The sequence below is a fragment of the Triturus cristatus genome, chromosome 1_2, assembly GCF_964204655.1.
Source record: "Triturus cristatus chromosome 1_2, aTriCri1.1, whole genome shotgun sequence".
In the NCBI taxonomy this organism is placed as follows: domain Eukaryota; kingdom Metazoa; phylum Chordata; class Amphibia; order Caudata; family Salamandridae; genus Triturus; species Triturus cristatus.
This window is the reverse complement of record NC_140580.1, coordinates 371,258,519-371,282,723: the sequence shown is the minus strand read 5'-3', so window position 1 is coordinate 371,282,723 and position 24,205 is coordinate 371,258,519. Positions and strand designations below refer to the sequence as shown.

At 41.7% G+C, this 24,205-nt stretch overlaps 1 protein-coding gene across 2 annotated transcripts in view; it reads left to right on the top strand.

Annotated features, from left to right (window-relative positions):
* The window catches only part of FAM13C (family with sequence similarity 13 member C), an 841,555-nt gene that overhangs the window by 594,136 nt on the left and 223,214 nt on the right, over window positions 1–24,205 (top strand). For both annotated transcript variants that reach the window (XM_085604789.1, XM_085604792.1), the window contains 2 exons: window positions 1,802–2,012; window positions 19,454–19,592. In XM_085604789.1, coding sequence (XP_085460915.1) covers window positions 1,802–2,012; window positions 19,454–19,592 — 350 coding nt within the window. The remainder of the gene's footprint in view (window positions 1–1,801; window positions 2,013–19,453; window positions 19,593–24,205) is intronic.

Here is a 24,205-nt window from a genome sequence, read left to right as displayed (position 1 = left end):
TTTCATATTAATTTTGAGCTGAGTCTTTTTGAGAAGAGGCCCATCAAGAACTTCACCATCGGTGCAGGAGCTATTCCAGGGCTGGGACAGAAGCCACCCAGGATGGAGACAGGATCCACCACAGGGGGGGGCAGGAGCCATCACAGGTGGGGGGGACAGGAGCCATCACATGGGGGGACAGGAGCCATCATGGGGGGGGGGGGGGCAGGAGCCATCACAGGAGGGGGAACAGGCTCCACCAGGGTGGGCACAGGGGTGGGCATGCAGTATTCTAGTATCACCTTGGTCTCTTCCAGGGTGGGGTAGGGCTCCTCACCCCCTCCTGGACAAGACAACGAGAAGACAGGCTCTCTTTCCAAAATGTTAGTTTTGCCATCCCCCACAGTGATGTACAGTACTTAAAGGAGATACTCCAAGAGAACTGATTTAACTGCTTGTCCTCAATACTTTGTTAATCAGTGTGGGTGCCATTGTGCCATTTCTTTATTTTATTACATTATAGACTGCAGGTTTGAAGAACCGAGGTTAGCTTCCAATTTAGTGACAGTAATTAAGCTCTGTGAAGAGAACCACGTGCTGCCTCGGGGTAATCAGGGCCGGTTCTAGGATGTTTGAGGCCCTGGGCAGAAAAGGAATATGTGAGGCCCCTCTAAATTGCAGAGCCATGACGCATTCAGGACTGTTTGCATCTGAATAGATGCCCCTGCTCATGAAGCGTCAGCCCCACCCTCTCAGTCACCTTCAAGCACCTCTTAACAGCTCATCAAGGGCGGAAGGTGTGAGGGTTGCCATCCTGCTGTGCCTCTCCAATGCTGCTGGTATCTGAGCTTTGGTACCGCATCGGAGTCTGTTACACCCGACCTCAACAGCATGGAGTCAAGCAGGGAGGTGGGTGGAAGCTGTGCCGGCTTAGGGTGTTGCGACCGGTGCCCGGTTAAAATTGCGGACAAATAGCGTCCGTTACAGAATCTTTCACGGACAAACGGCCGAAATTACGGAGTGTCCGTGAAATTTACGGACGGTTGGTCACCCTAGGTTAGGAACCCGTTTACACACTCTGTGAGCCAAAGACCTAGAGAGTTACATCATGGATTCAGTCTCTCTGCTGTGGGTCGTTCAAGTTCAAAGGAAAGTGCACGCCGTGCCCCGACCCAGGGCAAGCCAGGTCAATACAGCGCAAGAGCAGAACCTTTCCTTTTCGACTTTTCCCTTTCACGTCTCGGAAAATTAAGCTGTTTTATAAATTGACTACAATGATAGATTGAATAAAAAGAACTGCATATTCAGGGATGAATTTTATTTCTACAGCTTATTGGAAGCAGGAAATTACTTGAGGTCTGATTACCAAAGTTACATTTACACTATTCTATGAGTTTATTTTCTTTTTGGTATTCACAAACTACACGTTTAATGTAACTAATAATAATTCTGGACTGCAGAGGCCCCGAATTCGGGCGGATAACTCCGCACATAAAAATGTCGGACAGGCCTATCTTTTTATGTTCCCAGTCTCTGCCATGAGTCTCTGCAGTCCTAAAATTACTATTAGTAACATTAAACTCGTAGTTTCTGACTACCCCAAAAAATAATAAACTTTTGTGAATCAGGCACAAACTGTGTGTTACAATGTTGGCCCAGAGTGTTGTCAGGTTGACACAACTAGTGTTTGCTGTTATATTTATTTGGTGGAGGCATTAAAAGCCTTAACCCCTTAAGACCCAATTAAGCTCAATGTACACATTAAATAACCCGGCGGTGGCTTGGTTTGTTCTGATTGGTGTTCCCATTTCTGTGATTGCAGAGCCTCAACCGACGCATAAAGACTGGCAGAAGGACGCGGACTGTGTGCCCGAAGAGCAGCACGGCCTGGCCACCAGCCATTTGCTGTATCATATCACCGACGGAGACAACCCTCTCCTGTCACCCCGCTCTTCGATTTTTTGTCAAAGCCAGAGATATGTTCTAGACCCTGAATCAGCGCCCTCTCCACCGAGCACGCAACAGTTCATGATGTAAGACACTTCATTTTGGCCGAAAATCGTTTTTAAATTTTTTGCATTCCCTTCGTTATAAGTTAAATAATAATATGAGATGTTGAAGTTAAATTGTATGTAAAAAGTTTTGTCTTGGAATACTTGAATGTAATACAGTGCTGTAACAAAATACAAATGTTTGATTGATATACAGTATGACATTGAAATACTATTATGGGCAAAATATGAAATAAAGTAGGACCAGGCTGGGGGCAGATAACGAGGAATGGATGTCCCAACACTTGGAAGAGCCTTTAACCTCATAGGCCCTTAGGTTATCCCATATCGGCAGCGACAACATTTTATAGTTTTATGGCAATTGGAGAATGATAACATATCCAAAATGTGTTTGGCAGATTTTGTCATTTTCATGGCGGTTGTTTGCCTCCCAGTTCACAACAGAACACTGTCAAACTGGCTGATTGACATTGTATGTAGGTCTCTCATCATACGAAGTACTACACCCTTAGGATAATCTTGTACGCTGGACCTTAGGCAGTGGTGGCTGCTATGGAACAGGGTGGATAAAAAATAAAAAAGATCACTTACCTGATTACGTTTGCAGCTTCTCCTTCGTCCTCTCCTCTTGCTGGCTCCTGGCAGCACACTGGATCCCCTAAGCAAATCACGATGCTGCTATCACCAGCATGACAGCAGTGTCGTGATTGGCATGAACGACCATTTTGGCTGCTCAAACAGTGCCTGGGAACCTTGGGACTGTTCTCCATTGGCAGTGCAACACAGCCAGGTGGAGAAATGCTAAGTGCGCATGACTGGCCGGCACAAGACAACCGGCCAAACCGATAAGCGCACTTATGGTGCATAAATAGTTCCTCCTCCCGTGATCCCAGCCCCGCCCTGCCCTAACCTGCCCCGTAGCCCGTACTAAAGACACAATGATAATAACAGTGTGTTATCATTTTATTTTTCCTTTACCCACTAGTCTGAGAGCAGTAGGGCGACGCTCTGCTGACCATGGGTGACTTAATAAACAAAGGAGTTTATAAATAATGTAGTATTCCATCTCTCACGAGGTACAATACTTCCTTCAGGGCCCTAAAAAAACCTCATATAAATAGGAACTAGTGCAGAGTGATTCTTAAAAATAATAGCATACAGAATGAACAGTGCTTGTAGTGCAGGTTAAATTGTTATGAAAATAGCAATAATGAAACCACAACGACCCCCTGGGGTAGTCTGGGCCAAACAAGGCTCTCTTGAATCAAAAATAACGAAAGCCTTTATCCAGGTCCGTGCTGTCAATTATTTTGTGTGGTCTGTCTTATGCCCTCAGTTAGAGCTTCTTTTGGGATTAGTGCCTGTGTTATTGAGCATGCTTCTTTTTCAGTATCAGTCTGTTCTATGTCCTATTCAACAACAGTTGCAAACAAGCATTTGCAATCCAATAGGTCTTGCATTTGCGAGAGTTCGAGTTATTGGCACTGTAAATGACAATGCCTTTCACTTATATGTTTTGAAAACCTGCAAGCGGTGCGTAAACATGCATTTTGTACTTATAGTTCTTGCTTATGAGAAACAATGCGGACGGTAACTGTGCCTCTTTTTCTGCCAGCCTTGCCTCTCGTAAGCAAGGACTATAAGTACAAAGTGAGTGTTTTTGCACAGGTTGTCAGTTTTCAAAACACATAATTAAAAGGCATTGTCATTTAAATGCCAATAGCTCAAACTCTCGCAAATGCGAGACCTATTGCATTGCAAATGCATGTTTCTTTCCCCATGTAGAGAGGGACATCCTTTTGCAATGCTCCTGCTGGGGGATTGTGAAACACTCAGCCCATTAAACGAAAATGATATGGGGAGTATGCAGTTTGCTCCCCCAATGGAAACTTTCTTTTAAAGGCATTTTAACTCCGATGTTTTTTCCAAATTACTGTGAAAAATACATTAACGCAGATAAATTATTGTGCTACTTTGCATCCTCCGAGCACCCGCGCATAACCTCAGTAAAGCACCAAATTCATGTGCTGTAATGCTCAAGATCAGAAAAAAAAGTTGCACAGTTCAACCAAACTCATTTCAGATCAGCATTACTATTAGCCGAGTTTTTAGCAATGACCAGTGGTTAATTTGTAAAATAAGAAGTGCTGGGGCTCTCCTCAAGAGGCAGCACTAACAGGATAAATGTGCTGGTGCAAACTGCCTCCTGACTAGAGCCCCGGCACTTAATATTCCGGAGAGGACTTGGCCAAGTGGCTAGAGCTGCCGATTTCGGAGCTAGGGAACCGGGTTCGAGTCTCGACGTGGCTCAACATCCTGTGATTCTGGGGAAAATCGCGTACCTTCTAAATAAGTGTGTCCTTAACTGGTGCTCTAAGTGCCGGTGCCAAGTATTAGGTGCCGGTGCTGAGCACCGGAAAGAACCGGCTCATATTAAGTACTGGCAATGACATGAATGGAACCAGTGCCCTGTGCTTTAATTATGTCATTACCGAGCTTGGAGAAGCTATTACCAGAGAAACATTTACAGTTTATTGCAGACCACAGCATTTATCGCGCCGGCTGTGTTGGAGAAACAGTATACCAATCACAGATGGCATTGTTTACCAGTTGTAGTCTCCAAAGGGCCACAGCAGTGCATTTTGTGTTTGTGCTGAGGCTGTCAGTTCGTGCAAACCAGTGAAATACCACGCTCTCAGTAAATTCCTTTCACTCACGTAGAGATTAAAAGTTGCACCTCAGAAAGATAGTGAGGTGAGGGTAAGAAATAAACAGAGTTTTTAGAAATATGTCGTGACTTTAAGGACTGAAAATTATTTGCAAACATATGTTGAAACCTTGAAATATTTACCTCTGCAGTGTTTTCACTGTCCAGACTCTGGTCTGACAGGGAAACATTCTTTGTTGGGGAGAAGAGAAAACGTTCTTATTTTTAGTTTTAAAATTAAAAAATATTATCTGCTGATTGCTACTCAACAGCAAATGGATTTCCTCCTAGGCAAAACTGTTGAACTACAAGTGGCTGAAGACGGCAATATAAAGTTTGCCATCTAACTGCACGTCAGCTTCCACTTCAATGTTCTCCAGTTGGTATGAAATGCAGGGGGCAAATGTGCCCTGCAACTCTAAAAGACATGCAGATATTTGAGGAAATTACAAAAATGGGATAGCTTTTGATAATGCATTCAATTTAAACATTTTTGATCAAGTTTACTTTGTAAAGAATAAATAAACCAGCATTATTTGTTTTCTGCTGTGCTTTCTTTTAAAAGGAGGCTGTTTTTTTTGTTAGGGTCAATGGTTTCTCCTGACCTTATTTTTCCAAGAGCCTTTGCTGCAGGGGAGGAGAATGAAAAGAGCTGCAATCAAACAACTCCACAATGGTGGGGGAGGAGTTAAAGAATATAATTAACCTGCAAGGAACTTGCCTCACACTTTGTACCACTGTTTCTCTTAAATGGACAGACAGCCCGTTTAAAGAATGCTAAAAACACAGCTTAATCTTGTTCTGGGAAACACAGCAAAAGCAGCAGTTAAAGTAAGGCATAAGTTCAGAACAAAAACATTTATCTAAACCGGGCAATGCTGGCTTTTAACTTGTTACAGCTGACTAAGTTTACACAAATGAAATCAGCAGGAGGGAAAGCAATGGTGATTAGAAGAAGCGAGTCCATGCCCTGGAATTCTAGGCCCGAACGAGCAGCTCTTTAAGGGAATTGCAAAGATGCAAGAGTTTTAAATAATACTTGATAAAGGTACAGCAGAAATCGCGTAGGATCCTCTAAAGGAGCAGAACGCACGTAAGGGGAGTCAGCAGTAACACAACTGTGGCATTAAGAGGAGGTGGGAGGAAGAATGCTTTATTTGAATGTAAGCACCCACGGCGCTGAAGCTGAACACACACAAACAGTAACAGAGCAGGAAACCTAGAAAAAAATAGTCCCCCAGAGAACAGATTAAAAACCAGAGTGGAATGAGACAATACTAAGTCCCTGCTCTGTGGGAACAGAAGAGAGAAAGGAGGGACAAAGAGGCAGGACTGACCACTAGCAAACAAGCATTTTTAAAGGACACCGACATAGACAAATGAAAAGCAATTTCAAGAAAGGGGATGGCCTAGAAGTCCACAGACTGATTACAGCAGGTCTCGAAGAGACAGCGCATGCACTGTCTAGCTCGACCTAAAAAAGGAGTAAGATCTAATATAAGTGATGGAGTGCTACTCCTTAATTAAACACCTTTCGCGAGTAGTCACCATGGGTTTATGGTACGGCCACATTACTGTATGGTATGGCCACATTACTGTACAAGAAGTATTATATGAGACCGTCTCTGGACCAATCATATTTTAGGAGACTATTTCACCCATGGCCAAGCAATAAATAGGTTGTTCTTTATTCCTCAAATAAACAATCTACAGAGGTAGACACATTGCTTTAAGAATTAATTTTCTCATATTTGGTAACTTGGCCAGCACAGCAAGGCAATCCTCATGGAAAATATATCAGGTGGCATGTGTAATTGTACCTTCAAAAACAATGCAGTTAAGAATGAAAGAACTTAAACAGCGTATAGAAGCAAGAGTTGGCAAAGTCAATTAGTCGGGCCTTGGCAAACTGGTGCTATGGTTTATTTTTATAAATAGTTTTTTACACGCATATGCAATAAAAACAAGGAAAAAAGAAAACATGCTGCAGTTTAAAAGTGGTGAACATATTCTTGCAATAAAATGTTAAATTGGAGAAAAAAAAACTTTTGCAGCTCATTTTATGAGAGTAGTACGAGTGATTACTAGCAGGTTGGTACACTTGTTGGTTGGTTATAAAATCCATTGTGTTGAAATGCACATCACTAGAACATATGATAATGTTTGCTGCAAAGAAATTGTATTATTGGCTTTGAATTACTGTGACCTAAAGACATGGTTTGATTCACAAACATAAATATAGATGTCTATATTTACTTATCTCTATATTTACTATTCTACCTACGTGTAACTCGCCAGTTTTATGCCTCGTTCAGATACTATTTGTACCCGGTTTCTTTTTACCCGTGACACTCAGAATGGGCCCTATTGTCTCTGGGAGACATCCACCTGAGAAGAACTATCTGTGAATCTATCTATTCACTAACACATTTTCTGGTATGCACTCAAGTCAATAACCTGCCCTTTCAATGTCATTGCGTGCGGTATCTAAAGGCATAGTACAGATGTCTTTCAGGAACACTGTCCGTGTGTGTGAAGTGGAACTAGTGTCTCCATGCACATGTGCGAAAGAGCCTTAGCTCAAGCATGCACCACATGGAGCTAATGGAGTTGTATTACCCCACAATGTCGCCTGTCTCAAAAGTCACAAAACTAAACTCTAACATCTGATAATAGATATGGGTTTTTTAGGCCAGACTATATATAAGCTATATGTTTGGTGTTGCATGATTTGCCAAACCAGAGGGCAACATGTATTTACTGAGGTAAGGATGAGAGGATGTGGTCCGTCGGCTGCACTGCCGCCTCTGGTGCAGGAAACCAGGGTTCGAGTCTCGAGGTCGCGTCCACATCCTGTGATTCTGGGCAAATCACTTAATCTCCCCGTGCCTGAATTTGTAATGTAAATACGGTGCTATGTAAAGCGCTCCAATACCTTCGGGTCGAGTTTGCGCTATATAAATATGCAACAAAAAAAACCCCAAAAAATGTGTGTTCTGCAGCAACAGTTATAGATGAAAGATCTTCAGTGCAAGACACAAGCTGACTGAAAAGGGAGGAACTGTAAACACGATTTGTTCTGCATCACCATTTTCATTGATGACCCCCTCAACAATCAGACAAGCTATCCTTTAGTAATACCATAACTTACAAGGCTTTGGTCATCAATATTTCAACAGGCCTCCATGTTAGCCTTTTGTGCTGACAGACGCAGGATAGGACTACTGTAATAAAAGCCTAGATAAAAATATGACTCCAGAGAGGCATCAATGCCATATTCATCACTTGGCATGGATGTAAACAGCACTGGTGCCCATCTACCATAATTACCAAAGCCTTAAAACAGCCAAGGTGAATTGCAAGGAGCAATACTTTTCCAAAATATCTAAACCCAATGATTGTTACAAAGACATAGAATCACTGGGTAGCAGTGGCGTCTGGCACCGATCAGGGGTGGTGGGGAGAGGGTGGGATGTAAAAAAATAAAATAAATAACTTACCTTATCGCTGCCGCGTCTCTCTTCTGCGTCAGGACTCCACTGATGCCGAACAGGAACCAGGAAGCACCCAGGCTCCCCATACACATCACAACGCTGCAATGCAGCATTGTGATTGGTCTGAGCGCCATGGATCGGTGCTCAGCCAGGGAATGGCAGCCTGGGCATGTTCTCTATGCAGGCTATAAAGCAGCCTATATGGAGAAGATGCAAAGTGCACATGACTGTTTTGGCTGGCTCCAGAACAGAGCTGCCACACCCGCCCGGGAAGCAGCACTGAAACTTTTTCCTTTATTTATACTGCTTAAAAGCGGTGGGGCAACACCACTGCTGGGTAGAATATAACTCAGCAATGACATGATAATCATATCATTTGCACAAACCACAGGCTATACTCAGCACCCACAGCTGATCGAGTAAAATCACCACAAAAAGTAGTGGACATAACTGAATAAGAGGATTAAATACAGTTTTATGGTGAAATTAAATTAAAGAAAAAATTAGACATAGTGTAAACTCCTTGCTTACAAGGTAACAGAACTTGATGTAGAATGAATTACATATGGTTTGAAGTTATCTTCTTGGTTTGGTTCAAAAACATGTTGCTATTATTTCAAAATCATTGCATGATATCCTAAAACATGTTTGCTCTAAATAATTTGTATTGGGGGACATGACCTTCATAGAGGTATTTTTACGATATACCTAGTTGGAGAGTAACTTCTAGACTCAGCAGTTCCGTTCATCCTGTACTCAGAATTGTATATCCTTTTCTTATTTACAGACATTTCCAACATTTTCGGTGTTGCTTCTTACAGGTTCCTAGCTAGACACTCATAAGGTAATATCCCAATGCTTCTCCAGAGTTTTAACGGGTGCCATAGCCTCAATTCAAAGGCGAATCCATTTCTTTGCTGTCTCCATAAGGCGCTTTCTCCATACCAAAAACAAACATGCTTAAAACCAGTCTGCTCTACATTGCTAAATTCCTGTACCCAGTGGGATTATATAGCTATGGAGCATATTTGATCAAATATTATAGAAAAATGTGCCTTTACTTCCATTTATTTATAAGGTCGCAGCAACAAAAATATAAAAAAGAGATTTTTTTGTGTTCAACACTTTAGATTAAAAGTTTAATAACAGTAGAGTTCAATAATATGGTCAAGGTGACTGGTAGTCTTAAAGTAAGGGTATGATTAGGTATACATCAGAAATTTGGAATAGAGTTGGTCTTACTTTTAGGATTAGAGTTAAAGTCACAGGTTAAGGGCTATGGTTAGCATCAGGTGTAGGGCTAGTGTTAAGATAACATTCTGTATTAGTGTTAGGTTAGAAGCACGGTTAGGGATCATATAATTGTTAGGGTTAGAGTTACATTTCTTATAACAGTTTAATTATAACTGAGCAGTCAGTAGTAATCAATGTTTTGTCATAGAAGGTCCCTGACAGAAAGGTCCTAATGTCTGTAATTCCTCATAAAGGTATCCTTTGTGATTACAACATTTTCTCAAGGTACAATTGTTGGGATAGGCATATGATATAGGTCAACTAACTATCAACTGTTTAGGTTGCCATAGGTTGCCATACAGGGGCGATTTCAATGTGTAAGGTAAGCTAGACTGCTTTTTTTCAAGATTGCAGTGGCCTACCAAGCACAGACACAAACTAATGTTGGACGCCAGTCCACAGCAACTGTACTTCTTCTTTAGATAGTCTCCAGAAATGCCTCAGCAATGGAAATGGACTCTACAATGTCACTCTATCAAGCATGCATTATTGACCATTCCAACTTGCTGTGTGGAGGAGTTTATTTTGAGTTTGCAGGAGCTTATGCAGAATGCCAGACAGTCTCTCTCTCTCTCTCTCTCTCTCTCTCTCTCTCTCTCTCTCTCTCTCACTCTCACTCTCACTCTCACTCTCACTCTCACTCTCTCACACTCTCACACTCTCTCACTCTCTCACTCTCTCACTCTCTCACTCTCTCTCTCTCTCTCACTCTCTCACTCTCTCTCTCACACTCTCTCTCACACTCTCTCTCACACTCTCACACTCTCTCTCTCTCTCTCACTCTCTCACTCTCTCTCTCACTCTCTCTCTCACACTCTCTCTCACACTCTCTCACACACTCTCTCTCTCTCTCTCTCTCTCTCTCTCTCTCTCCTCTCTCTCTCTCACTCTCTCACTCTCTCACTCTCTCACTCTCTCACTCTCTCTCTCTCTCTCTCTCTCTCTCTCTCTCACTCTCTCTCTCTCACTCTCACTCTCTTTCACTCTCTCTCTCTCTATATACATATATATATATTCACTGACAAAATCAACGGTTACAGGGATGTTATAATTAGGTTCAGATTTCACTCGTACAAAACCATTGAAATTCAGCAGTTATAGTTACCTGAGCTAACTGTAACTTACGACCTCGCAATGCATACTTACGACCTCACATATTACATCACTCATGACATGGTCAGTGACAGCACTGATGGCATCTCAAATGACATTAATGATGACATCATCCAGTGAGTGTGCGTGTTTAGTAAATGTTTCTGAGACTTAAAGATATCTACTAAGCTACACCATATTCTTTCTGTATTACTAATGAGAAATACTGTTTCTAACATATGTCATCTGAGGGGCTTTTTGACTGTCTGTATCAGTGTGTGAGTGGGTGGGTGTGTGAGTGGTGGTATGGCTGTGTGAGTGGGTGTTGTGGTGAATACATTGGTGTGTGAGTAGCTGTATGGGTGAATACATGGGTGTGTGAGTATCTGTATGGGTGAGTGAGTGGCTGTGTGAGTGGCTGTATTGGTGAGTGACTGGGTGTATGAGTGAGTGGTTCTATGGATGAGTGAGTAGCTGTATGAATGGGTGAGTGAGTGGCTGTATGGGTGAGTGAGTGGCTGTATGGGCAACTGAGCGGCTGTGTAAGTGGCTGTATGAGTGATTGAGTGGATGTTAGTGGCTGTATGGGGGAGTGAGTGGCTGTTGTTTAATTAACTGAGTGGGTGTATGAGTGGCTGTATTGGAGAGTGAATGGGTGAGTGAGTGGCTGTATGAGTGAGTGAGTGGTCATCTGAGTGCAAGTTGGGATGAGTGAATGGGTATATAAGTGATTGTGACAGATTGTGAGTGGGTGTGTGAGTAGTTGTATAGGTGTGTAAGTTGGTCTGTTGAGATGCTGTATGGGTGAGTGACTGGCTGTCTTAGTTTTTGTATGATTAATAAGTGGATGTGTGAACAGCTATATTGGTGATTGTATGGCTGTGTAAGTTGTTGTATGGGTAAGTAAGTGGTTGTATGAGTAACTGTGAGTGAGTGGTTGTGTGAGTGATTGCATGAATGAGTGAGTAGGTTTGTGACAAGTTGTATGGAAATGTGAATGGTTCTGTGGGTGTGCGAGAGACTTGGGGTGTGAGTTGGTATGTGAGTGGTTCTATAGATGATGTAATCTGTGATGTCATTAGTGATATCATTTGAGATGTCATCAGTGATATCACTGACCATGTCATGAGGGATGTAATTTGTGAGGTCATAACCAGCGCATTGCAGGGTGTAAGTTATAGTTAGCTCAGGGAACTATGACTGCTACATTTCTATAGTTTTCACCGAGCGAAATCTGAGCCTAACTACAAGGTCCCTGTAACCTTTGTTTTTTTTCAGTGAATTGCTAAGGTTTTTTACAATTCTATTTCATAATGATAACGTCCCTGTAACCTTTGTATTTTCAGTGAATTTCTAAGGTTTTTAAATGTTAATTCCTAACTATAAGTCCCTATAACCTTTGGTTTGTTTTTGTGAATTTCAAAGATTTGGGAGAATTTTATTTCCTACTTGCAACTTTTGAGAGTGTGTGAGTGAGTGGTTGTATAGGTCGGTGACTGCAAGAGTCAGTGGCTGTATGGGTCTTTGACTGGATGTGTGAGTGGTTTTGTGGATGTGAAGGGCTGTATGGGTCTGTGAGTGAGTGTGTGAGTTGCTGTATGGGTCTGTGAGTTGGTGCAGGAGTGTCTGAGTGGGTGAATGAGTGTCGAGTGGTTATGTGAGTGGGTGAGAGATTGTCAGAGTGGGTTTGTGAGTAGTTCCATGTGTGTGTGTGTCAGTCTGTGAGTGAGTGCATGAGCGTCTGATTAAGTCTGTGAGTGGGTGCATGAGTCTCTGAGTGGGTTTGTGAGAGGGTGCATGAGTCTCTGAGTGGGCCTGTGAGTCAGTGTAAAAGTCTCTGAGTGGGTCTGTGAGTTGGATTGTGAGTCTCTAAATATGTCTCTGAGTAGGTGTGAGAGAGTAGCAGTGGTTCTGTAAGTGTGTGCATGAGTGTCTGAGTGGGTCTGTGAGTGGGTGTACATGCCTGAGTGGGTCTGTGAGTAGGTGCATGAGTGTCTGAATGGGTTGTGAGTGGCTCTGAAAGTGCCTGAGGGGGTCTGTGAGGGAGTGAATGAGTGCCTGATTGGGTTTGCAAGTGGCTGTTAGGGTGTCTGAGTGGGTTTGTGAGTAGGTGCCTGAGTGTCTGAGTTGCTCTATGAGTATGTGTGTGAGTGTCTGATTGGGTGTGTAAGTGGGTCTGATTGGGTGTTTGTCTGATTAGGTCTGTGAGTGGGTTTGTGATTGGGTGTGTGAGTACCTGAGTGTGAGTGGGTGTCTAAGTGTGTGGGTATGTCTATAGCTCTGTGAGTGACTGAGCCACAATGGTACCGCACTTGCCCCTGTATCCAACAAGAGTCCACAGTTTTGCACAAAATATCTACTCAAGTGAGTATTTTCATCTGGGTAATTAGTCCCTGAGGCAGGCCCCCCTTCTTTGTTAGTAAAAAGCCCCAGGGAGGTGGGGATCCCCAGGGCTCTTAGGAGAAGGCGGAAGGTGAATATATGAATTGTTGCCGCGGCTTCGCTTCTTCGTTTTGCTATATATATATTTTTTGTAAGTGCCTTTTTCTCTGGCGGGGTCTCTCTGGGACCCTCAGGACTGGGGCCACAGGGTCAGGGTATTCCTACTCTGCCCATTTTTCTTTTTTTATTAGACATTTTTTCTGGGTTTCGGCTGAAGCTGAGTCCCAAGATGGCTGCCAACACTTCCTAGTGGAAGTGTTGGCAGCCAATCAGATCTCAGCACGAGATCGGGAGGGTTCACGGAGCCTTCGCATCCTTAGATATCCAAATTTGGTTTTCTTTAAATATCTCAAAAACAAACTGAACTGATTTACACCAATTTTCAGACAGGTCGCTTTCTGGATCAACAGCTACTTTTCTGCCAAATTTGGTGAAATTCTGCTCAGTGGTTTGGGTTGTAGTTGTGTCTAAAATTCCTAAAGATATTAACATGGGAAACACACTTTTTTTTTAGCTCCCCCTTTTTCTCAGTCCCCGCTTGACAGATCGCCTCAAAACTTTCTATGCACAACTAGAATCACTGGTGCACTTATATATCCATGTGAACCACACCTCCCTGGACTTTCCCTGGTGTCTAGTTTTCAGAAATGTGTAGGTTTGGTAGGTTTCCCTAGACAGCCGCCAAGCCCGGTACCAAATGCGCAGGTGACGCCCTCGTAAAACCATGGTTTTTTGTGATAGATAATTTGGAAGTCTCCACTGTATGTTTTGGGCCATTTCCTGTTGCGGGCACTAGGTCTACTCACACAAGTGAGGAACCATTTTTATTGGGAGATTTGGTGGAACACTGGGTTGTTGGAATTTTGTGTCCCCCCGCAGATTCCAGAACTTTCCATCACAGAAATTTGAGGTTTGCAAGGGATGCTGGGTAACAGAACCTGGTGAGAGGTACAGAAGTCACCCCATCCTGGATTCCCCTGGGTGTCTAGTTTTAAAAAATGTACAGGTTTGCTAGGTTTCCTTAAATACCGGCTGAGCTAGGGTCCAATATTCACAGCTAGGCACATTGCAGAAAAAAGGGTCAGTTTTCTGTGGAAAAATGTGATGTGCCCACGTTGTGTTTTGGACCGTTTCCTGTTACGGGCACTAGGCCTACTCAAGTGAGGTACCAATTTTAACGGGAGACTGGGGTTAATGCTGGGTGGGCAAAGGTTTGTGGCTCTCTGCAGATACCAGAACTTTCCATCACAGAAATGTGAGGGAAATTTGTTTTTTTGGACAAAGTTTGAGGTTTGCAAGGGATTCTGGGTAACAGAACCTGGTGAGAGGTATAGAAGTCACCCTATCTTGGATTCCCCTGGGTTTCTCATTTTCAAACATTTTCAGGCTTGCTAGATTTCCCTAGGTGCTGGCTGACCTAGGGCCAAAATCCACAGCTAGGCACATTGCTAAAAATGGGTCAGTTTTCTTTGGAAAAATGTGATGTGTCTACGTTGCGTTTTGGTGCGTTTCCTGTCGCGGGCACTAGGTCTATCCAGACAAGTGAGGTACCATTTTTATTAGGAACTTGGCAGAATGCTGGGTTGTTGGAATTTTGTGGCTTTCCACAGATCACAGAACTTTCCATCACAGAAATGTGAGGAAAATGTGTTTTTTCCCCCCATAAAGTTGGAGGTTTGCAAGGGATTCTGGGTAACAGAATCTTTAAGAGCCACACAAGTCACCCCATCCTGTATTCCCCTGGGTGTCTAGTTTAAAAAAAATTATAGGTTTACTAGGTTTTCCTAGGTGCAGGCTGAGCTAGGCCCCAAAATCCACAGCTAGGTACATTGCAAAAAAAGGGTCTCTTTTCTGTGGAAAAATTTGATGTGTCCATGTTGTGTTTTGGGGACATATCCTGATGCGGGCGCTAGCCTACCCACACAAGCGAGGTACAATTTTTATCGGGAGACTTTGGAAAATGCTGGGTGGGTGTAAGTTTGTGGCTCTCCGGAGATTCCAGAACTTTCCATCACAGAAATGTGAGGAAAATGTGTTTTCTTTTTTTATTTACAAAGTTTGAGGTTTGCTAGGGTTTCTGGGTAACAGAACCTGGTGAGAGCCACACAAGTCACCCAATTCAGTGTCTAGTTTTAAAAAATGTACATGTTTGCTAGGTTTCCATAGGTTCGGGCTGAGCTAGGATCCAAAATCCATAGCTAGGCACATTGCGAAAAAAGGGTCAATTTTCACTGGAAAAATCTGATGTGTCCACGTTGCGTTTTGGGCCATTTTCTTTCACAGGAACTAGGCTTACCCACACAAGTGAGGTACCATTTTAATCGGGAGACTTGGGGGAATGCTAGGTCGGTGGAAGTTTTTTGCCCCACAGATTCCAAAACTTTCCATCACAGAAATGTCAGGAAAATGTGGGTTTTTTAAAACAAATTTTGAGGTTTGCAAGGGATTCTTGGTAACATTACCTGTGAAGCCGCACAAGTCACCCCATCCTGGATTCTCCAGAGTGTCTAGTTTTTACAAATGTACAGGTTTGCTAGGTTTCCTTAGGTGCTTGCTGAGATGGGGCCCAAAATCTAAAACATTGCAAAAAAAAAGCTCAGTTTTCTGTGGAAAAATGTGATGCATCCATATTGCGCTTTGACCCGTTTCCTGTCGCAGGCATTAGGCCTACCCACATAAGCGAAGTACCATTTTTATTATGACCCTTAGGGGAACACAGAATAGTAGAACTAGTGTTATTACCAGTTGTCTTTCTATGCATTTCTGTCTTCCAAATGTAAGACAATGTGTAAAAAAGAAGACATTTTGAAAAATGCCCCCTAATTCACATGCCAGTATGGCTACCCACAAATTTAGAGATGTGCAAATAACCACTGCTTCTATACTCCATATCTTCTTCTCAGTTTGGAAATACATAGGTTTTTTTATTCCTATTTTTCACTCTTTATATTTTACCAAATGAATTGCTGTAACCCGGTACAAAAAATCTAACATAGAAGAAGTTACAAGTGAAAATGTAGGCACAAATGGTTGTTTTTGAACTCAATTTCAATATTTGTTTTATTTCAACTTTTACTTTCCATAGGAAAACCTTGAAGGATCTACACAAATAACTCCTTGATGAATTCAGAATGTTGTCTTCTTTTCAGAAATGGATAGCTTTCTATGATCAATTTTTGGTTTCACACTTCTTTCTACCACTAACTGGAAGGAGGTTGAAAGCACAAAAAATTGGAAAAATAGGCTATGTCCCAGTAAAATGCCGAAACTCTGTAGAAAGTGTTGATTTTATGGCAAAAGTCTGCCTGTTCCTGAAAGCTGGGAAGATGGTGATTTTAGCACCACAAACCCTTTGTTTATACCATTTGCAGGATAGAAAACAGACACTGTCATCTGCAGCACTTTCTTCCCATTTTCCCGAAAACTCCAAGAATTTAGCTGTATTTTGCCCAATTTCACAGTTCCCTCCAGGGAAATCAACAAACCTTGGGTACCTTTGGAATCCTCATGATGTTGGAAGAAAAGGATGCAAATTATGCATGGATACCTTATGTGGACAAAAAGGTATGGCGGCCTAAGCTAGAACTACCCCAAATAGCCAAGAAAGAGCGTGCCACAGGGAGTAAAAGGCCTGGCAGCGTAGGGGTTAAATGTGGTTTGTCTGCCAACCTTTTCATGATGGGCTAACTGCCTTGATAAGGGCGGTAAATATGTAGGTTATAATATGATCGGCGGTGCCAGCATCTGCACGGCCAAAGCGGTACAAAAGGGGGTGGTGATGGACGGAGCATGAGAACCAATCAAACACTCACACCCAGTCAACAGATCTGGGTTTGATCCATCACCGTTCATTAGCCCACTCTGCCACCCCAGTTCAGACATGGCCATATGCAAATCAGTCTGACCCTGTGCCTCATGGGAACAGTCCAGCCCGAACTGCCAAGCCATGCCTTCCCTGGACCGGAAACAAGCTTCCTAGGACCGGTTTCTGGCATTTCAGCCGTCTTCAGCCAGGCTTGCTTGAATCCAGTGGCAAAGTGAGCAAGGGACTCACGTCTGAGCATACCCTGCCAACTTATGGCGAACAAAGCGGTACAAAAGGGGGTGGTGATGGACGGAGCATGAGAACCAATCAAACACTCACACCCAGTCAACAGATCTGGGTTTGATCCATCACCGTTCTTTAGCCCACTCTGCCACCCCAGTTCAGACATCTGCACGGCCAGCATACTGAGGTCGGTTGCAGACCACTGGCACAGTGGGATCTTTGATCCCGGCAGAGCCAGCGGTCTCATGGTGGTCCGACTGCCACACTCCAAATACAGTTGATGGACCCGCAGGGGTGGCGGTGGTCAGACCGCCACAGCAAGCCATCGTACTCGTAATAAGGCCCTAAATCATTAGCTATTTATTGAATTTCATATAATACATCATTTAAGAAAAAAAAAATCACAAACCCTTGCCAATAAATAAATTTAAAAAGTAATACAAAAGTATACATAATTATTTAGCAATTGACAAATTATATATGAATATCAATTAAAATAAATATTCTGTATTTATTATCTTCCCAACCTACTCCCACACATTTGAATAATACCACAGCATTAAAACATATCTGTAATAAACTTATAACAAACTAAATTACAAACTAAAAGAAATAAAACAGTACAATTACACAATAATTAAAAACGTTTCATTGACAAAAAATAATTAACACTAAATGAAAATACATTTATTTTAATAACCTTTACACCCCATTCCCCTACAAATCCAGCCACTTGCAACTAAAATGTAGCTTACATCACTATTAAACTATTTACAAAGTTAACAATCAAATAATTAATTTGCAATAAAAAACTAATTAACATTAATTTTTAATTATTTATAACTTAATTAACTTCCCACCCTATAACCCTACAAATCCAATGGCTGCTACTAAAATATCTCACTATTACTAATGATAGAACTAAAATAAAAGTTAAAACTACTATTTTGAAATCAAAATATAATGTAACAAACGATTTACATATTTGAAAATCAATTAAACAACCCAATTAACAATAAAAAACTAATACCATTAAGTGAAAAATATTTCTGGTTTGGAAAACCATCTAACCCAATCCCCCTAAAAATCCAACAACCTGCTACAACACTATAAATTACTAATAACATATAAGAATACATTTTTAAATCACTTAAAATTACGAACTATACTTTATAAAATAATAAGAATTATACCAAAAATACTAACACCTAAAATTAATGTAAACTAAAACACAATAACATAATTAAAAAACAAAAAAGAAATATTTTTCACAACTGTATTATTAAACAAAATATTAAAAACAACAATATTCTTGTAACTATATTATTTATATTCTTGACAACAATGGGCCTTATTGCAATAGCCGGTGGTCAGACCGCTGCCCTCTGTCATGTCAGTCAGGAGACAAGCAGGTGGCAGTCCGACCGCCCAATTATGATGCAACCGCCACGCTGGTGGTCGGAAAAGTGCTCTTTAACACTGCAGGTTGTGCTACATCCCTGAAAAAGAACTGCAGCACAAGCTGCAGTGTAAAAGTGCACTTTGTGCTCATGCAAGCACTGGGTTCCATGCACCATCTGGTGCATGGCACACGGTGCATGGATGTGTGTGGGGGCACTACATGTGGGAAAGGGGCCCTGTCGAGATCCGTAGATCCTGTCAGAGGTGGCGGTCTGTCCTCCATCCAACAAGGGTCTGACCGCCTCCATCATAATGCCGCAATCGTACCAAAGGGCTGATGGTTGGGCAGACCGCCACCGATGGCCTGTCGGTGGCGGTCAGTCTGCCATCGTAATTAGGCCCAATGTTTTATGCCACAATATTTTTATATTACAATATTTTTACCCGATATTTTTGTGTCACAATAACTTAAACTCAATCTATTGTCCAAACAGTGCTAATAAGTCGGTTGACAAAATACAAAATCGTAGTGGATCACAATTCGAATTACCTTATGAATATTAATGGCTTGGGACTCATTGGAACACAAATTGGGGCTCGTTACCATTGGAGCAACAACTGAGATGGAACCCTGCTGGGTTCAGCAGACCATTGTGTCTGCATTGAGTTTTGAGATGGAGATATTTGTTCTTGCAGTGCTTTGATGACTCATTTCTTCAACTTTATGAAAATTATTTCTACTGAGATATGAGAAACATTTAAATAGGCTGGTCTTTGCTCAAAAAGATTTTGGTACTAATTGCGACTGCAATTAGTACCAAAATCTTTGCGATTACCTCTTGCCTAAAATTTCATGTACTTTAGAAATAACCACTAGTAGGATGTTGTTTACAACTGCTACTAATTATGAGCATTTGAAATAAAGTTGCACAGTGTACCGGATCTCATTATCTGATACATATTAAAATGCTTCCCCCTTATTCAGGCCACGAAGCTCTTCCAGAGGAAACTGTGCGGATTTCAAGGAGCCCCAGACTGTGGCACAACTCACAAAACACATCCAGAACCTCAAGAGGAAAATCAGGAAATACGAAGAACGATTTGAACAGGAAAGAAAATATCGAGTAAGTGCAAGTAACTGTGGGAAATGGAAATAGGTTATTTTCTGTGCAGGCATCGCTCCCAAAAAGAAATGTGCACGTAAGTCTAACTTGGCGAAAATGGTTTATAAATACAGGTGTAGCAGATTTCACAGCACCAGTCTCTGCGGCTTTTTTCATGTGCAGGTTGTATTTATCACTGCGGAAAATCTGGCTTTTTAGCGTATTTTGTATATTTGTAGGCCTAAGATTGGGGCAGTATAAGATGTAAAACCTAAAGATCGTCTCAGACATAGACCTCCAATAATATAGACTGTAAGATATTATGATTCATGTAAGTAGATGTAGTTAGTCTAGTTTTTTTTGTTTTTTTTGTAACATATTTTTATTGACATTTTCAGATTTTATATACTGTACATTATACAGATCTATCAAGTAATTATGTCGTATAGCACAGTATGCGGTATCACATATCATCTGCATAGATTGATGAAGAGTTGGCGATAAAAAGAAATGATCAAATACAAAACGATGTGTGAGTAGTTAGTCTAGTTAATCTACATTACCCTATGTTTGCTTTCCTTGTTGATATTGTGCATCTCGCTGTTTTGCAGTCAGTTTCTGTTGCAAGTCGATATTGTTGTTATCGATATCATAACAGATTGTTTCCAGGCAGTGGTGTAGCAGGCTATCACGGGCCCTAATGTAAGGTAATGTAAATAGGCCTCCCTGTGCAGACGTAGGTGTTAAAATGCAGCCATAAATGGGTGCAGAGTGACCCTTATGCCCCTGGGCCCTGGTGCCACTGCACTTGCTGCACCATTAATAGCTACGCCCCTGTTTCCATGGCTGTGTCAAGGAAGAAGGCTTTACAAATGTGGGGAACCTCCCCCAAAATTCATGACTAAGTGGGTAGTCTCAAACATTTATAGTGCTTTTCTCTCACCCTAGTTGCACCTCTAATTGCACACCTTGAGTTAGGTATAAGTATTGCAATATCTGTAGTAAGTGCCCAAAATACCTACTTTTATTCAAGGACTGCAGGACAAAAGGTGTCTTGACGCTCAAATATGTTTGACTAATATAGAAAATGAAGGGGAAATTTATATGTGCAATTGCACAGTTATCTGAAGTCTATAGCTGTGGATTTCCCATTGTGTAAACAATCTTGAGGCTTCAGGCAGGGTGGGACTGGCTTACAGGGCAATCTGACATTGCCAGAAGGCCTGGTGTGACAGGCCAGGTTGTCGGCCAGCTTTATGGCTATTTGTAGGCCTGTTTACGGTCTGGTGGGCCCTTTTTATTACTGTTGATTTTATTGATCAATTTGAGCCGGTGGATTCCGGTGCTCAACCCCGGCATCTAATTCTCAACAACGGCATTTATGACAGCCTATCACATGGTGTAGCTGTTTGTCTAATTCTGGGACAAGCACAACAGTTATTTAATCATCCAGTATACATAAAAAATTTATATTATCTGCCGCCCATGCCATTTTTGTATCTTTGGGTGGCCTGAAATCATCTGAATTGTCACACTCAGAGGTGTGTGATGGCTAGGAGTTGTGTTGGTACTGTCATTGGCAGCACTGATATGGGCAATAGGTGGCGTAAGCTGCAGTGGCTTCCTGAGAAGGGCCCTGGCACTTATTTTTTTTAAATAAATTAAGCACTGACACATACATTGCCTGCAGCAAGCACCAATGCACGCAGTCTCACAAACTTAGCTAAACACCTACATAGTGTGTCATTACAAGTTAAAAACTGCCTTGATATGCCTATGACGGCTACTATTTTAGCTATCGCCTTCGTTAACGGCGCCACTTTTATTTGGGTGCTAGGGTCTATTTTCTGTCCTAGCCTGACCCTAGCGTGAGCTAAGGGACAACAGGTATACCTTCAAAACTACAGAAGTTATCGATTTTTCTGAAGCATTAATTGGGGTGTTTATAAATCATAAGTAATGCAGAAATGTACACATGTTGCAGATGTACAGTTTTCAGTAACTCCTCATTTTTAGGGAATCGGGTTATCTCTAATAGTTTGAGCATGTGGTTGTTTGTAGTGCTGTAAATGGGATGGCACTCACATGTACTGAGTACTGGCAATTCAAATTATTCCCCCTCGAGTACCAGAACTTCTCTTTGGCCACGGAGAGTACTGGTACTCATGAGAGCAGCAGGGCAGGCTAAATAGTGTTGCTAGGTGTTAGGAGGCTCGACTGTCCAATTGGCATGCAAGGCAATCAAATTATTGAAGCTAGCGGCAATTGAAGTAGAAAAGAGCGATAGATGAACTGTACTCGACTCACTTAATTTAAATTCTACAGTTTATACGCCCATAGCACTAGCACTTTATTATACCCCGTAAAACTATGCATGCTTGCGTACAGTTTAATCCATATTAGTCGGAAGTCTGCTTTCCTGGCAGGGCTAGACAGTACATGCTGGAATAGAAACAGCCCCAACGTTATTTTATTATTTATTCAAATAGGTTTATTGTAATTTTAACTAGCACAATTGTTCAATATTCATATATTCAGGTGGTTCGTCCCACCCTTTTATGATTTTAATGAAATCGAATAAAAGGATTCTCTCCATAATGTTGGTAGCTGCACTTGCCTGCAATATGAAGGCTGTCAAAGGAGAAAATAGTTTTGCTGAAAGGTATCAACTTGTTATATTGTTAAACAAGTCTACTTTTAGCCAATAGCCAATTAAATCAAAGTTAAGTTACACTAAGTCCCTAACTGCCCGATACTGTTTCGGTGTGGGAACCTACCGACCATTTGTGAAATGGGAGTTTATGTTAATCCCTGCACCGTGTTGCATCCAACTCACAGTGCCTGCCACACGGTGCAGAGATCTACCAAGGGCACCATAGGTGACCCTTCGGCCCAGCCCCCAACCGGAGGCCGCAGGGAGAAGGGGGCCCTTCTAGAAGCTCCCAAATTTGCTTTCCAACTGGCTTTTCAAGTCGGAAAGCCTGACATGAAAAGCCTGTCCGAAACAGACATCATAATCCCGACAGCAGAAACGCCGTCCGTAGGGATTATGTTGCGCTTTACGACTGGCTGAGGGGGTCCTTGAGCCAGTTAGAAGCCAGCCGGAATGACTGGCCAGTTTGACTTCCGACCGCCAACATCGTCATTAGGCGGAAAGCCTCTGACCTGTGGTCGGAGGCTTACTGACGAACATCCAAATGAGGCCCTAAATTGCTTAATTTATATTAATAGTAGTAAATCCACTTATTTAAAAATAAAATAGCATTTAATATTGAATCAATTTTAACCGCTAATAGTTTTCACAAATATCTGAGAAGACAGATGGATGAGGCATGTTGTTCAATATCACACAAAGTGGTAAAGTGGGCAATCCATGGTTAGAATATACAAGTATAGCTCCTCCAGTTTTCCAGCCAGTAAGGAGAATCCTATATTTTTTTTACTGAAAATCACTTTGCAAAACAGATCATTGTTGGATTGTTTATCCTTTCTTTCGTTAAAAGAATGCTCTAAACGATTTCTGCTCGTTTCACCAGGAATATTGAAGAGGCATAGTATCTGGATTATTACAAAACAATTTGAGTCTCCATATACGTATTTAGAAATATGTATTTAAAAGCTGTTTGGAAAACCCTTAAGGTTGATGCATTACTTCTGTACTGAGAAATCACAAAATACATGTTGCTTCTCGTTGGACGTGTGTTTTTTTGTTAAAGTACAGCTACACAGAAAGCTTCAGAATGTAGCGATGAAATATAGCTTCATGTTTAAGTTGTCACCTGTAGATACATGAGGCTAAAGTTCCAATCTCAGCTTCATCTCTTTGCAAATTGTGTGATCCTGGGCAAATCACTTCAGTGTCCCACTTAAGTAAAATTCCTCTTTTATCCCAAAAAAGCCTAGATGAGCGCTAATTATTAATATCAGATGCCATACAAAAATAGTGAACACATTTTACAAAATGAGTAGTTCGACGTTCGGAATCAAAAGCAATAGACAAACATATATTTTTTGAATATTGTGATCAGATATCTCCTGCTTCTTCGGATATGAACGTTGGGGATGCAGTCTCATTGGCAGAGAAACAAAAAAATAGATGAGTGCTCTGGGTCAAGAAGGTTGACCTAGCAACCACACCCAAACCAGAGATCATGGATTAATAGTAGGCCATATTGGACTTTCTAAGAGTAAGTCTTGAACGATTTAACCATTTCCTTTTTGTAAACATCTATTGGCAATCACAAAGGTTGCCTTAATTATATGGTTCTCAAAACTAGAATAGAGTGCCAGAAAAATCCTTCTGCTCATTGAAGTGCTAACAAATTGCAGCCTACTTTCCATTTCGCCAAATGCAGAACACAATTGGTGTGTGCTTAAGCAGGTCTGAACTGCCTGCATCACCACAGGTTTTATCGACTTTTTTGTAGTATGTACAGTTTTGGCACTATTTTCTCAAAACTATTTTAAGGCATATGAGAAAATATTGCACGCCTGGGGTGACACCTCATGAAAGGACTGGAATATTTCACTAGAGTGTGTTCAGAACTTTATGTGAAATTGCATTATTTTACCACACTTTAAAATAATGTCTAGGGTGAAGAAAGCTTACTGATCGCCGAAATTCGAAGTGAGTA